The sequence below is a fragment of the Sinohyriopsis cumingii genome, unplaced genomic scaffold, assembly GCF_028554795.1.
Source record: "Sinohyriopsis cumingii isolate HCF-2022 unplaced genomic scaffold, ASM2855479v2 utg000160l, whole genome shotgun sequence".
NCBI lineage: Eukaryota > Metazoa > Mollusca > Bivalvia > Unionida > Unionidae > Sinohyriopsis > Sinohyriopsis cumingii.
In genome coordinates, this window is record NW_028315873.1 from 11051314 (window position 1) to 11066978 (window position 15665).

At 34.7% G+C, this 15665-nt stretch overlaps 1 protein-coding gene across 4 annotated transcripts in view; it reads left to right on the forward strand.

Annotated features, from left to right (window-relative positions):
• LOC149774772 (uncharacterized) overlaps positions 1-15665 on the forward strand; it is a 111832-nt gene that overhangs the window by 61965 nt on the left and 34202 nt on the right. For all 4 annotated transcript variants that reach the window (XM_089944855.1, XM_089944858.1, XM_089944859.1 and 1 more), the window contains exons 22-27: positions 1847-1993; positions 4711-4854; positions 9524-9625; positions 11010-11172; positions 12181-12764; positions 14705-14770. In XM_089944855.1, the coding sequence (XP_089800981.1) occupies positions 1847-1993; positions 4711-4854; positions 9524-9625; positions 11010-11172; positions 12181-12764; positions 14705-14770 (1206 nt within the window). The remainder of the gene's footprint in view (positions 1-1846; positions 1994-4710; positions 4855-9523; positions 9626-11009; positions 11173-12180; positions 12765-14704; positions 14771-15665) is intronic.

A 15665-nucleotide genomic window follows, 5' to 3' on the forward strand; every position in this document is an offset into this window, starting at 1 on the left:
CAAGATGACAAGTTGATTTTACAGAATAATCAGTCCTTGTTTTCCTATCAATTTTATGCAGATATAAGCTGATATAACATAAGTTTAAATTTTCTAGGCCTGCAGGTAAACGACTACCAAATTTTTTATATGCAATTGCAATGAACCCAACCTAAATGTCCAAATATGAAAAATGGGGTAGGAATATTCGGAGGAAACCCAGATTAGAAAATGGACTGCTATTCATTTTAAACCAAATTTGTTGTCAAAATTGTTTAATCTTAGAGCTGAAATGAGAAATCGTCATCCCTTGCATTATATATCAAAATATGATTCGAGCCCCTGTATCAATACAGGTTTGGGGACTGTTTTAACGAATTTCAAGAAGACAAGTTGATTTTACAGAACATTCAGTCCTTGTTTATACAACAGTATATAATTTTGAAGGTCTTTTGTCAAAATTTAAATCAACCCTTTTGAAAATGTTTTTTAAATGATGATTTTTAACCAGATTGTCTTAAGGAGATTAGGTTGTTTGAAAAATCTTGTTTGGGATTTTATTGGCACCGATAAATTCAATGTCAGACTCTCTTTGTTACAAGACAAGATTCTAATTATTTGCGTTTATTGTTTTTTTATACTGTAATAGGAAATATTTACTTTCTATAAGATGCATATATATATTGCTATAGAATTCTCTAGAACTAAAAGTATGAAAGGAAACAAAACTGATTTATGTTCATTATGTTGTTCCCACTTAGCAACATAACGCAGGTCAGCAAAATAAAGTTAGAATTGTACTTTGTACATTGAAATGACTTTACATGCCAATTTATAGGAATAAAATCAAAGTTGTTTCTTGTGATACATTTTATGGTTTTGTACATGATCGTCTTTTCTGGCTTAGATGTTTTGGAAAGTCTTGAAAGAGAACCATCTTTAGATTTAGAAAATGCATGTTTTATAATCTACAATGTTCTTTAATTCCATTCAGCACTGGTCATATGTTAACCTTTAAAAAGTTAATTTCATCCTGGAAAAACCCTGGAAATGACCTGGAAATTTATCTTTAGAAAAGCGTGGGAACCATGTTTATTGTTACCAGGTCACCATAAGGAATTCCTTTGTGATTGATAAATAGTTATTACTGGGATTGTTGCCAGTTTTAGCTTCTCAGGACAGGAGTTAAATCATGAATAATAAGAAAGAGTTTTATTTACCTGTTATAAGGTGAAGTGTTGTGATGTTTTCTGTCTTTCTGTCTGTTACCAATTTTCTCTTTTGGCACATTAACTCCTATGTTCCACCATCTACTTTGTGAATGTTTGCACTTGTGGTAAGGAAGAACCCTATCAATTGGGGTGTCATAAGAAAAGGTCAAGGTCACTGTGACTGAAGTAACAAAGGAATAACATTAATTCTACAGTCACAGACCTAGAACAGAAAATACATTCTCTATGCTTTTGTTTGATTATTTGTTCATCATTAGTAACAACTTATTTAAGGAACTTCTCAGTTAATAGGCAGACCTACAAGTTAATCCACTTATTAAAGCTTCTTTTACCTGTTATGCCTCTTAACGAATGTGAAAGGGTATATATTTTTACCCTTAGTCATAAATTTGTCCCGCCTTCAACATGCCCATGAGACCCTAGGTTTTATTTTAAGGTTAGGTTATTTTATATTACAAAATTAGTTATGACAATGTTTTTTTAAAATTATGTTTCAGTGCTGTTTAAGATACTTTTTGCATTCCTCATTATTAAGAAACCTAATGAACTGAGACAAACTACATGTGGAATGTTTTATTGTATGGATAATGTAGTGTAGATTCAGCAAGTTAATACTGTGTTATTTTATCATACAGAAGACTGAGCCAGAGAAGAAGGTCCCAGCAAAAGCTGCACATGTCCCTGCATTATCTTTGTTTGGAGATGATGGGGATGAGGAGCATGAGGATGACCTGTTTGGAGGGAAACCAGTATTAATCAAGCCAGTTGCACAACCAGATCAGGTTCGTGTAAAATTTCATAATAGAACATTTTAAATGCTGCGAGTATCGAAGTTATAAATAGGTACATCATATTGTTAATTTATTCTGTTCTTTTAATTATAAGAATTTATAAACTTATCTTGGTCATTTAAAAAGACTTCTGCTAAATTTCAAATAAATCATGAATGAAGGCTTGCAGTTGTAATTTAAATGTTGAAATGAATGATCAGACATTCATTCAGAAACAAGTTTCACATTGGTAGATTGATCAGACATTCTACTGGAATCCTACCCGTTTCTTTGTTAATTCTAAATTTATTTAATTTTTCAAAATCAGGTTTCAGAATATTTTTATTTCTTACAAGTTAAATTTTAATTGACCTATTTTAAAGTTCCAAATCAAGAATAAGCTGACTCGGTTATCTTGCCATTTAGACCATTTTTTTTACAATAGCCTTCTTGGACCTGATGAACTCGTTCTGAACATTTCTCATAATCCACCATTACTTTGCTGTAGGGGTCTTGGGTGGTCAGTTGGTCTAAGTGCTCACTTTCAATAATCACTGCCATCTTACACATGTGTTCGAATCACGAGTTCGGCTAACGTGGGTATATGAGAAAGCTTGCCAGTAGGTCTCCATGAGACGGCAGTTCTTACCAGGACTTCACGGTTCTTTTTCCACCATTTGGCCAGCAAGTCGAGCCTATCTTGTGCTGAGAAATGTGTTAAACCCAAAACAACTAAAACAACTCTGCTATAATGTATTAAATGAACATGAATTGTTTTATTACAGTTAGTACATTATTTTTGCATTTTGTAGCTTGGTAGTGACAGTCATTTCGAGGTACACACACAATCCAGAACTGACATTGTAACTTTCATAAAGATCTCTCAGAAATTTTCTGAAACTGCATGGTTTCAAAATATTGGTTAATCTTTGTTGTCAACTCAGCACATTTGCTACACTTAACTTATCCATAGCTGCCAACCCTCATGATTTTGGCATGAATTTCATGACTTTCTACAGCAATTCACAGATTCACATCGCATGAAAATAAATCATGAACTCCCCAATTATCAATTATTTTACATTTTCCCATTAAGAGCTAGTCATGATATCTGCCTTTGCCAAAAGGATTCGGTATTGCTAGTCAACGTTATTATTAGAACTATAGCCGATTGGTACAGTTAGCCCGGTAACAAGCATTTTAATGTATTTTAATCTATATGTATAAGAGTAGTTTTACAAATGCTTTTGAAAGAAATGGGCCTTTGCGGCATTTTTCTCCATACATGCACAGCCAACACTGATTTGAATTACCATTTGGCATCACATCTTGAAAATGTCTTCCAGACCAAGGAAAAAGAAATGTTTAGTACAAAATGTGAAGTTTTGTTTGGAATATGCCAAACATTTGCTGTGCATTCAGCCATCAACTACCGATATACATCATTCTTTTTGCACACCAGTGTGCCACGAATTTAGCATTGGGCATGGTGGCAGACACTATGTGAAGGATCACATTGGTAACAAAAAACACAGAGAGGTTCAGAAACTACATGAAGACAGCTTTTCGAATGTTGGAAGTTTTGAGATTGAATGATTAGCATATATCTTACTTTAACTTGAGTTCACAGTTTTCCCCACATGAGGCGACACCACCACTAATCGTTCACTGTTTGACATTTCCTCTTCTGTATTAAAACCATTTCATAATTAAGCTTCACTACAGTTAAACTGGTTTCACCTCCAAGGAAAAAGATTTGTATTCCACAAAAAGTGAAGTATAGAATGTAGTACACCAAAATTTGGCCTATCATTCAGCCATTAAACATCGATGTACAATATGCTTTTCGCACAGTAGTGTACTGAGAATTTCACAGTTGGGAATGTGCACAAGGGCTGGCAGCTCTGCTTTTCAATAATTAAATTCCCAAGTGCATATTATGATAGGATCATGCAACAAAATCCACTTTATTTCCCTTGATTGGTCTATTATTGCAAATTCAGCTTTTGCTTCCTCTCAAAAGAGCAGTGTGAACAATGCACTTAAAGCCCTCTTTCTGAATATATGTATAAAGTTTTTTGTTAATTAGTGCTCTTCAGGCCTGCACTTTAATGTCAGAATTAATCATATTGTTCATGTCAGTGAATATATATAAGCTGCTGAATGAGTGAATTAGAACATTGCAATGTGATTAGAAATGTATTGATTGTAACTTTCCAGAAATCTGTATGAAATCGTTTTGTATGTCAGGTGTGATCATCATGTGGTAACAACTGCACTGTCATCCAGAATCTTACATTACATAAATTTGTCACACCCAGAAATATGTTTATCACACTTAAATTCCCATCCGAATCTTCATTTGAATAGCACTAAGCTTGATGATTCCACACAGTAAATTTGTCAAATTCTCATTTTGGTTACTTTTCACTTGTTCATTGTAACATACATATAATAATAATAATAATAATAATAATGGCCACAATTCCATGTGTTTACTTATTGGTATAACATGTATAGATTGACCAATTGCTTATCAAATGGTAGTTTTGCATATTTATTCACAGTTACAAACTTTTCCAAATGTCATTTCATTGAGATGTTGGCATAGGTATCATACAAGTAACATATTGTATTGTATAATGTTTGCAAGAATACAATTGTTGTGAAAATTAGTTTTATTGCTAAATTAATTAAAACTATATGATTGCTACAACTTTGTACATCAGAGCAAGCCTAGGAGTAAATCGGCGAGGAACCTCTTTGATGAGGAGGGATTTTTCCAGGACCAGGAAGAGTCACCTGCAGTGGATCTGTTTGGAGGTCAGAAGGGGCCACCAGCTGCTAAACCCAAGGAGCAAGTAGCTCCTGATGTAAGTTATACTGATATTGTTGTAAGTTATTATACTGATATTCAGTAATACTGTGATAAACTCAAGATATCAGTCCATCATATATTTGATATCAGACTACCACAGTCCCAGCATGGAGCCTTGTTTTGTCTCCAAACTTGAAAAAAAACCAAGAGAAACTCAAAGATGTTCAGTGTGCAGTTTGTGAAGTATCTTTCTTTTATTAGTCAGTAAATTATGATTTATGAAACTTGATTATATTTGTGAGTGTATTTATTTATTAGTATTAAAGTAACTTGGTAATATTTGCAAACATCATTTTAGCGAAGTTGCATTTTGTATGGCTCACCTGCCCAATGAAAAACAAGTTTGCAAGACCTTTTATTTATTGTGCAAGGGTTCTCTGTTGATCACATGCTTGTTTGATTCGATTTGGTATGTAAGTTTATATCAAGATTCCGATGAAATCAGTTATGAGTGACATCCCCTTATATTAATGAGGTAATGCGTCTGATTGGCTGAGCTTGAGGCCATATGTTTGATCTGATTTTCATGTGAATTCAAATACGACTGACACCCGTCATTGGGATAATGTTGCATCTGATTTGGCTGAGCTCTGTGTAAGCTCTGGAGACCATATTCTGCTAAGGTTTTGATCAGATTTGATATGTAAGCATGAAAAGGCTTGCAGATGAATTTCAAATTGAATGACGTCCATGCATATTAATGGGAATCAATGCTGATCAGATTGTTGGAATCAAGCAGACGACCTTCAGACCAACAACTTAACTATAACAGGATTGAAACTGAATGGATGCTTGGATTGAATGATAGCACAACACAAATGTGAGGGTATGAAAGTTTATGAAACACACATAAATAATTTTCACTACAGCACATACACAAATTGACTTGCAGACCCACCCACTGCATATAATATATGACTACCATACTAAACTTGTTACAGATTCATCTATGTATAACACAAATATAAGTATGGTTCTTACATCCAAATTATGCGAAATGAAAAGAATATGATTTACAGAGTTATATTGTACAATGAACAAACATGAGTACGATTCACAGAATCATATAATACAAAGTAAAATAAGTATGGTTCACACAAACATATGATACCACAGAAAATATAATCAGTTCACAACCATATGATACAATGAAAAATAAGTATGGTCCATACAGACATGACATACATTGAAAATTAAATATGGTCCAACGTAATGGTCCTTATTCAACAGTTAAGAATTTACATCATCACTCCTCGTCCTTTTCCAGAATTATATGTCCCTATTCAACAATTCCCATCATGAAACAGATACACTGTTGGTTGAAATGGCTTCACTGCTACACAACGGATCAGTCTCACCATCCAGGTTCTTCTAGCCAATCTATCCATCTATCCGTCCATCCATAAATACAGCTATAAATAAATCAAGCTGGTCATAACAAGGAATTAGCAAAATACAGAGAAGAAATCCATAAATACATGTTACTTAATTATTTTATGTTAAAAAAAGCCCTTAATGATAAATTGTAACAGACCGACAGTTTTTCCAGTGTATTATATGAGAAGAATGACAAATAAAGGCAGTAAATTAAAGGAAGGCATTTAACTATTAATAGGTGCTTACAAATTTGATTTGTATAAATTGTAACACTTTCCTTTACTGTAGTTGCAAGTAAGAGTGTTGACACTGTCTGACAAGATCCAAGCGATCACTGTGTCACATAGAACAATAAGCCTCTTATAAATACAGAAAAAATCGCACACAACCAGGGGTAAAGTACCCATGCACACCGTGCTCTATGAGTATTTCATTGTGAGTGACCTACGGCAAGATGCATGTGTTGTTTTTCAGATAAGATTTTGATCAGATTTGGCATGTAAGCTTGGACCATAGAGAACAAATTTCTGATAGGATTTTAATCACATTTGGTGTGTAAGTTTGATTCATTGAGGCCACATTTCCAGAGACCCCGATTCTGATCAGATTTAGTATTTTACATAGATCATCAGGATCTGAAGCGAGTTCAGTTACGAACAGCATACTTGCCAACTAATGAGATGATCAATCATTGGTTTGCACGAGTGTGTGAGTAATTAAAAGGTTATTTATTTTATGCTAAGCAGTGAATTACTTGATTTTCTAATTAAAATAATATTGATATTCCACAGTAGTGTAAAAATAACAATATTTTTTCACTACAGGAACTACTTTTTTGGGTCATAACATACTTACCTCCCTTTGATTTTCTGTCAATGAACTAAATTTTCCCTAATGTACATGTCATTGTCATCTATGTGGCTACTTTAGGTAGCCAACATATGTGAGCATAAAATAAAAAGAATATTTGTTTGAAACGAGTGAATAACGGATACATTTCATCTCGTGGGTGAAAAACTTCACCACTTGTAAAAATACTGAGTTTTTCATCCATTCGATGAAATATATCCATTATTCACTCATTTCAAGCAAATATCCTCTATGTCTTCAAAACAATGGATAAGTTTGGTTATGATTAGTTAACATGCATATTAATGAGGTGATCTTACAGTTGATTAATCTTATTCACGTTATGGAGGCAACATTTTTAATCATATTTTGATAGATTTGGTATGTAATCTTATGTCAGCAAGATTTCAGATGAGGCCATTATGAATGATATCCACACATTAATAAGGTGATCTCATATCGGATTGGTTGATTTTGTGAAAAATCCAGAGGTCAAATTTTATATATAATTTTGCTCAGATCCAGTAAATATCATTAAAATAACTGTGCGAGTATGTATCATCAGACTTGAAAATGAGTTGGATTGTGGGCCAGATCCACATGTATTAATGAGGATCCTGGCGGATTAGGAATCAAGCCCACAACATGAGCTCACTTAACACCTGAGTAACCAGAGCTCCTTTGGATGAGGATCTCAGTGGTTTTCAAGCCATGACTTGACTGGTGGGGACCCTGGGGGATAGGGACTACACAGATTAGCTACATTTCTAATGCCACACAGGATTATTCACTTGACTGGTTGGGATATCAACAATTCTGAGGTATGAACAAGGGCCTTGTTTACATGGGCATTCAGAGATCATGGGGAGAATGCTCGTGTATAAATGCCCTGACCAATTTATGTCTCTAACATAAAAAGAACCAAAATTAATTGTCAATACAGCATTTATGTATTCCAGGGTTTTCTTTCCAGAGTCTGTATGTTGTGAATTTACATTCACAGTTTGATATGTCTGCTGCAAGTTGAGCAGTATTGTACCCACTTGGACCTCTTGTTAATATTAAATTGATCTAGAGCATAAAAGAACCTCAACAGAAACATTTTACTGTGCAGTAGCATTAAATCAATTTTTTTTAGACATATATAATTTTTATACCTCATGAAAAAATACATTATTTGGTCAATAAATTCAGAAAGTTGAAGCTTAAAAAGACTGTCACCAAATTAGTTGCCATTTCCTTGTGATTTCATTCTTGAATGTTAGGTTTTCTGGGCCTGGATCAGATTTGCATCATTGGGTTGGGTTGGATGGGGGTGACACTTTTTCAATGTACCAATATATTTAGATTTTGTAATTACAAATTTAAAGATAAAGTGGACAATGGTAATTCTGTGGCAAATAGGACCACTACTTTCCCCCTCCTCAAACATAACTATAAATAAAAATATCTGGGGGGTTGGCATCAAAATGTATATAATAACAGTAGATCAATCTGCCATTATTTTCATGCTTGAGTGATTTATATTTTAGAGGATTATTTTTACATGTACCTCCCAATATCTTGCAGCTTATTTCTGTACTCATAATTGGTATTTGGATGCATCATAATAAGAATAACTTGATCTAACATAGCTCTCTCTGAATTATTTCCTTGCTTTAATAAAGCTTGACAGGTTCAGTACCTTAGCAGACCAAACCAGACCAGACCAGCAGCCTTGGTGTGTCCTTTACAAAGTCTATTTGTTTTCTCATCATCGTATAATCAGTCATGAGCCATTAAAAAACCAACCAACAACCTTTATATTTTTAACCATATTTCACTGAACAGCTATTAAAAGTGGTATATGGACGTATGTGAAATGGAGTGACTTAGCTTTACTAAATGTAGGTCACATTGACCTACTTTTCCTGCTTGAGTTAGTGGCTTTCTTGGAGTTTTATTTATAAGACTCCTGATATCTTGGACTCCATGTGAAATCGTGGTATTTGAATACATATGTGGATGAATAACTCAAATATGCCAGTAACAGCTCACTGTGACCTATTTCATATTTTAACTATTTTTGTAGTTTTAGAGGTCCATATCTGTTGACATGTATGTTTGCCTAATTTGAATTTACAAAGATTCACAAAGAGATTTGTGTTTTCAGAAACACCTCATTCAAATTATTAACAGCAAACTTTGGACATTTTTGCTGTAGCTGTTGTAGGGTTTAACGCCATTTTTCAGCACACGATAGGCTATACATGGTGGCCAGTATTAATGGTGGAAGAAGAACCCTGGAAAACCCCGGAAAGAACCACCGACCCACGAGAAGCTAGTGGCAAGCTTTCTCACATACCCACATTAGCCGAAGGATATTTTTGCATCTTTTTTGATAAAATTGTCTTTTTGAAGTACTATCCTTAGTTTCCACATTGTTCTTTGTGTATCAGGGACCTCATCCGACACAACAGTCTAAAACAGCAGCACCTGATCTGTTTGGTGGGAAAGAAGAAGATGAGGAGGAAGATGATATGTTTGGCACCACAACCAAGGTAGTGTAGCAAGCATGTCTTACTGCAAATATATAGACTCTGATCTGCGATAGCATGATTTGTTGGCAATCAAGGCCTATGCTGTTCTCGTGAAATGCAAATATGTTGCAGTCTTATCTCTAATATGGTATTGCTGTTGACCTTAGCATTTATTATCATATTGAGTGAGATAGCTGTGTAATGTGTTATCAGGCAGACTTTTTCAGTAGATTAAAACATATTCTATGTGCACTTAGCAATTAATAAGTTTCTGTGCCATATTTCATCAGCTTAAATTATTCATCATATTCCAGCTCTTAAAAGGGAAATAATCCTGTAATTTAAAAAGGGAAATAATCCTGTAAATCTAAAACACATTGCTAGAGTTATGATTTTTCTCTGGATGTTTCTTCATATGATATTCTCATATACTTCAGTAGATTTCAGCAATGCTGACCAAGAATCAGCATACTAGAGGCATAAACTGATGGTGGCATTGAAACTCTTAATGCTTTATATGGAAATTATGTAAAAAATATTGTATATATCAAGCAGTACTGAAGAATACATAATGAGTATTGATTATAATAGTTCTTTTAAATTATCCAACTCAGACATGGCCTCATTTTTAGTTTAAGACTCTTAAATATAGAGGATTGTTTTATAAAAATTAGTTCTTTGAAAATCTAAATTGCTTTATTGTGAGTGTGTACTGGTCATTATTTTACTGTAAGTGTGCACTGAAATCAGTGTTTTTCTCTGTGTACTCAAGACATTGTTTATGCTACATATCTGTGGCATGATGCCCCAGTGTTAGACATCACTATAAACTGCCACATTACAGACATCATAGCAATATGACTAAAAATGTCTTAAAGTTACGTTAAAAATCGAATTCACATAACATCACATCAAGTCATTGTTTTTCTCTGTGTACTAAAGTCATTGTTTTATTGTGTGTATGTAAGTCGTTTCTTTTAATATGTCATTGTTTTATTACGAGTGTAAAATGAAGTTGTTGTTTCACTGTAAATGTGTAATGATGTGATTGTTGTACTGTGAGTGTTTCTTGAAGTCAGTTTATTGTGAATGTGTACTGATGTTATTGTTTTAGTGTGAGTGTGTACTAATGTCATTGTTTTGTTGTGAGGATGTATTGAAGTCATTTTTTTACCATTGGTACAGAAGTCATTATTTTATTGTGAGTACTGATATTGTTTTATTGTGAGTGTGTACTGATATTATTTTATTGTTAGTGTATACTGATGTTTTATTCTGAGTATTTACTAATGATTTATTCTGAGTGTTTACTAATGTTATTGCTTTACTGTGAATGTGTACTGATATTGAAGTGCTTCATGAAGAGTGAGCCTAATTTAACAATATCTGAATACTGTAACTTCAGAAGGATGAGAAGGTGGAGGAGATAGTGAAACCCAAAAAGCCAGTGGGAGGAGTATCCATGTTTGGTGGTATCAACCCATTTGCTCCATCAGCCAAGAAAACTGAAGAAGCAACTCATAAAGAGGAGCCTAAAAAGAGTCCAGTGCTAAAGAAAAAGCCCATAGGTATGCAAATCTTAGAAAAAGTCCATAGGTATGAAAATCTTAGTAAAAGTCCATAGGTATGCAAATCTTAGAAAAAGCCCATAGGTATGCAAATCTTAGAAAAAGTCATTGAATCTTGGAACACTCAGTCAGTAGTACTATTTATATAATGCCAGTGATTTATTTTTTTTAAGGTTTATAATTTTATTAGATTTTGTCTTGTATAAAAGATAATATTTGTTTTCATGGTTTTATTTCTGTCCATTTATTAGTATAAGGCTGTACTGTTGATTCAAATCAGTCTGCTTCATTATTCATCAGCAGTGTTGTGAGCAACAGTGGAATCAGTATCAGACAGTTTTGTTTGGACAGAGAACACCAATCAGCAGGCTAAAGATGCATTAGTAGCAATAGAAAATATATAAATGCAAAATAACAATAGGTAGTTAAGTGGTCACTGCTTCCGCTAGAGCAAAACTTTGATAATGTTAAGATCAGTCACAGAAAATACTCAGTATAAATTCGAGGATTCCACTTGGTCTATTTGGAATTCATTATGTTTTATGTGACCTCAAAAAGCTTTGAATGACTGAAAACCTTGAATCATCTCATTTCTGTTGTATTTTCCAAAACTGTAATAAATGGTGATATATATTGGTCATGAAAGTGAATATTCAGCATAATTTTGAAACGGTTAATTAAATTATGAAATATGCAGAGATTAATGCCAAAGTTAGTGTAATTTCATAAGCATGCATTGCTGTCTTATTTTTAAACTTTTTAAAGACAATTGATAAAGACTAATAAATTTGTACTGATGGCTAAAACTTTCAGAAGAAATAAAATGGTATACTGTTATATGTTATGTTGATTTGATGTAAACAATCACGTCCCCATGTTGACAGGAAGGGTATAATTAAATACAGTTGCCGTGACAAGATTGCATTAAGTGTGATCACCTTTGATATTTTGTTTCTCTCTTATTGCAATTGCTTGTACAATCTATGTTGATAATACATGCACCCACAGATCCTTTGTTCGATGACGATGAAAATGATGAGGATGATTTGCTTGGATCACAGTCCAAACCACCATCCAAAAAAGAGCCAGTCAAGGAATCCAAACCCAGTGAAGAGGATGACTTGTTCAGTTCACAGTCAAAACCGCCATCCATACAGGAAGTGAAAGAATCCAGATCCAGTCCAGTTGATGATTTGTTTGGTTCAAAGCCTAAACCTCCTCCCAAAAAGGAACCAGTTAAGGAATCAGAACCCAGTCCATTGGATGATTTGTTTGGTTCACCGCCTAAATCTCCTCCCAAAAAGGAACCAGTCAAGGAATCAAAACCCAGTCCATTGGATGATTTGTTTGGTTCACCGCCTAAATCTTCTGCCAAAAAGGAACCAGTCAAGGAGTCAAAACCCAGTCCAGTGGATGATTTGTTTGGTTCACAGTCTAAACCTCCTCCCAAAAAGGAACCAGTCAAGGAATCAAAACCCAGTCCAGTGGATGATTTGTTTGGTTCACAGTCTAAACCTCCTCCCAAAAAGGAACCAGTCAAGGAGTCAAAACCCAGTCCAGTGGATGATTTGTTTGGATCACAACTAAAAACTGTAAGTGATGTACCAAAGCCTGTAAGGTATTATGTTGTATTTGAGCTGGATCATACCCACTCTTTCCAACTGTCAGTATTTCCATCTTTCTATCCATCAATATATCATAAGCTGGTAGTGAGCATAACTTGGAACCATTTATAACACTTGCCATTTTTACATGTAAACACAGTGACATGAATGCATATCTTTTGCTGAATTTGATAATGTTTTCACAAATTGTGATATATACAGGGCATTAGAAAGTCAAGCCTGCCAGAAAGGTTATGTTTTAAGCAGTTACTTATCTTAAACAGTAACCATTTCACACATCAATCTGCCTCTGTTTATCAATCATCTGTAAAATAAAAATAAAAAAATTAATAAAATTTGCATGCCAGACAAACAGACTTAAAAAAATCTCTAATTCCAATAAGAACATCTGATTCTCAGATTACAAATCTTTATTGTAGTTTTAGTTGAAAGAGTGGTTATTCAGCATTGGATTTCATCCAAAGTAAGTGAAAGTGATTGTTTGTTGGTTCGATCTAACAACATTTTTAACATATTATTGGCTGTTAAATGCTATACACAATGGCAAGGAAAATGCATTTAAGTACTTTTCCCAGGAATATACTGACAAGCTAAGTCGTTGAGGTGATCAGTCCCACACTGGAGGTTGTCCCATCATTGATATTATCTGTTACACACTGTAGGAAATGTCCCAACACTGAGGTGATCTGTTGCATCAGTAGGGGTTGTCTCATTATTGAAGTGATCTGTCACACACTGTAGTAGTAGCCCCATCATCAAGGTGATATGTCGCACACTGTAGTAGTAGCCCCATCATCAGGGTCATCTGTCACACACTGTAGTAGTGGCCCCATCATCAAGGTGATCTGTAACAAACTGTAGTAGTAACCCCATCATCAAGGTGATCTGTCAGACACTGTAGTAGTAGCCCCATCATCAAGGTGATCTGTCACAAACTGTAGTAGTAGCTCCATCATCAAGGTGATCTGTCACACACTGTAGTAGTGGCCCCATCATCAAGGTGATCTGTCACACACTGTAGTAGTAGCCCCATCATCAAGGTGATCTGTCACACACTGTAGTAGTGGCCCCATCATCAAGGTGATCTGTCACACACTATAGTAGTAGCCCCATCATCAAGGTAATCTGTCACACACTGTAGTAGTAGCCCCATCATCAGGGTGATCTGTCACACACTGTAGTAGTAGCCCTATCATCAAGGTGATTTGTCAAACACTGTAGGGGTTGTCCCATCATCAAGGTGATCTGTCAAACACTGTAATAGTAGCCCCATCATCAAGGTGATATGTCAAACACTGTAGGGGTTGTCCCATCATCAAAACCTCCATGTCCAGGTACATCCTTACCTACCGGAGACATGATGAGTCATTGCCATAGCATCAACATGTCACTGTATCTCTCCAGTGGATGAGCCACAAATAAACAACTCACCAGTTGAATCAGCGGTATTTATAGGTGTTGAAGGTCTGAGAGTGTGTTGGCTGGCTGAATAATTGACTTAATTTCCGGGCAGATAGTATGCATCAGTTGCGCTGTCGACTTTCAAAGTGCCCTTGGAATGTATTTACTGTTGGTTAGTATTTTAAAAGTTTTTGGGTATGTCTCTGATGAATGTGGCATGTTCTGATTTCTTACAATTCATGGAGCCACATTTTGTATCTTAAGGGTGCAGGTGATTGAGAGTAACCTTGTTCGGTATGGGGAAGGGGGTTGTTTTCTTTAGTATTGATAAATCAGTGCCAGATGTTACTGACCATTCATCCATTTACTTAGTTTCCATACATCTTTAGTAGTCTTTTTGAAAGTAATAATTAAATTTAATATCATATCTGCCTATTCAGTGCTCTTTGACCATATGTAAGTAGAAATGAGAAAGAGAGTGAATTTAGGGTAATTTCTAATTTCAGGACACAATTACGGTGTCTGGTGTCACTACAACAGAGTCTTTAGATGAACAACCACCAAGTCAGAAGGTGTGTAGCTATCAAAATCACATTGAGTTGCCTTCCTTGTTCATACAACTCCCCTGTTTCTGATCTATCAGCAACCATAATGTTGTTACAGTACCACTCTCTGCATTGCCAAATGAGGGACTTGCCAAATAAGGGACTTGCCAGATGAATATAAGAGATCTCATATCAATGAATGAGTTTAAATATAAGGAACTAAACAGATTAATTTATGAGATCTAGTATCAATGAATGAGTTCCAATATAAGTGACTTAGCAACTAAATTCAAGAGATACAGGTTGAGTGAATGGGTTCAGATGCAAGGGACTTGGCAAATGAATTCAAGAGATCCAGTATGACTCATTGAGTTGAAATATATCTGACTCAACACTAGAATTCAAGAAATACAGTATCATTGAATGAGTTGAAATGTAAGGGACATGGCAAATGAATTCAAGAGATACAGTATGAATGAGATCAGGAAATGAAGCCAAGAGTTACAGTATGAGTGTACGAGTTAAAATATAAGGGATTTGGCAGATGACTTCAAGAAATACAGTATGATTCAGTGAGTTTAAACTTATTGGACTCGGCAGATGAATTCAGTTAATAAAGAATGTATGAATGAGATGAAGTGTAGGTTGCACGGCAGAAGAATTGAAGAGATCTGGTATCAATGAATGATTCGAAATATAAGGGATTCTTTAAATGAACTCAAGAAATACAGTATTAATTAATGAGTTTAAACATAAGGTTTCTTTTGCATCCTAATTGAAAGTTAGAGCTATTGAGAGCTTTCAATTAAAATATTTTTGAATCCAAAAGTTTATGATATATTTAAATGTAATATTTTTTTGTGCCACATTGACTAACCACATTATTCACTGTGACTGACCCTCACAATACATATGTATGATT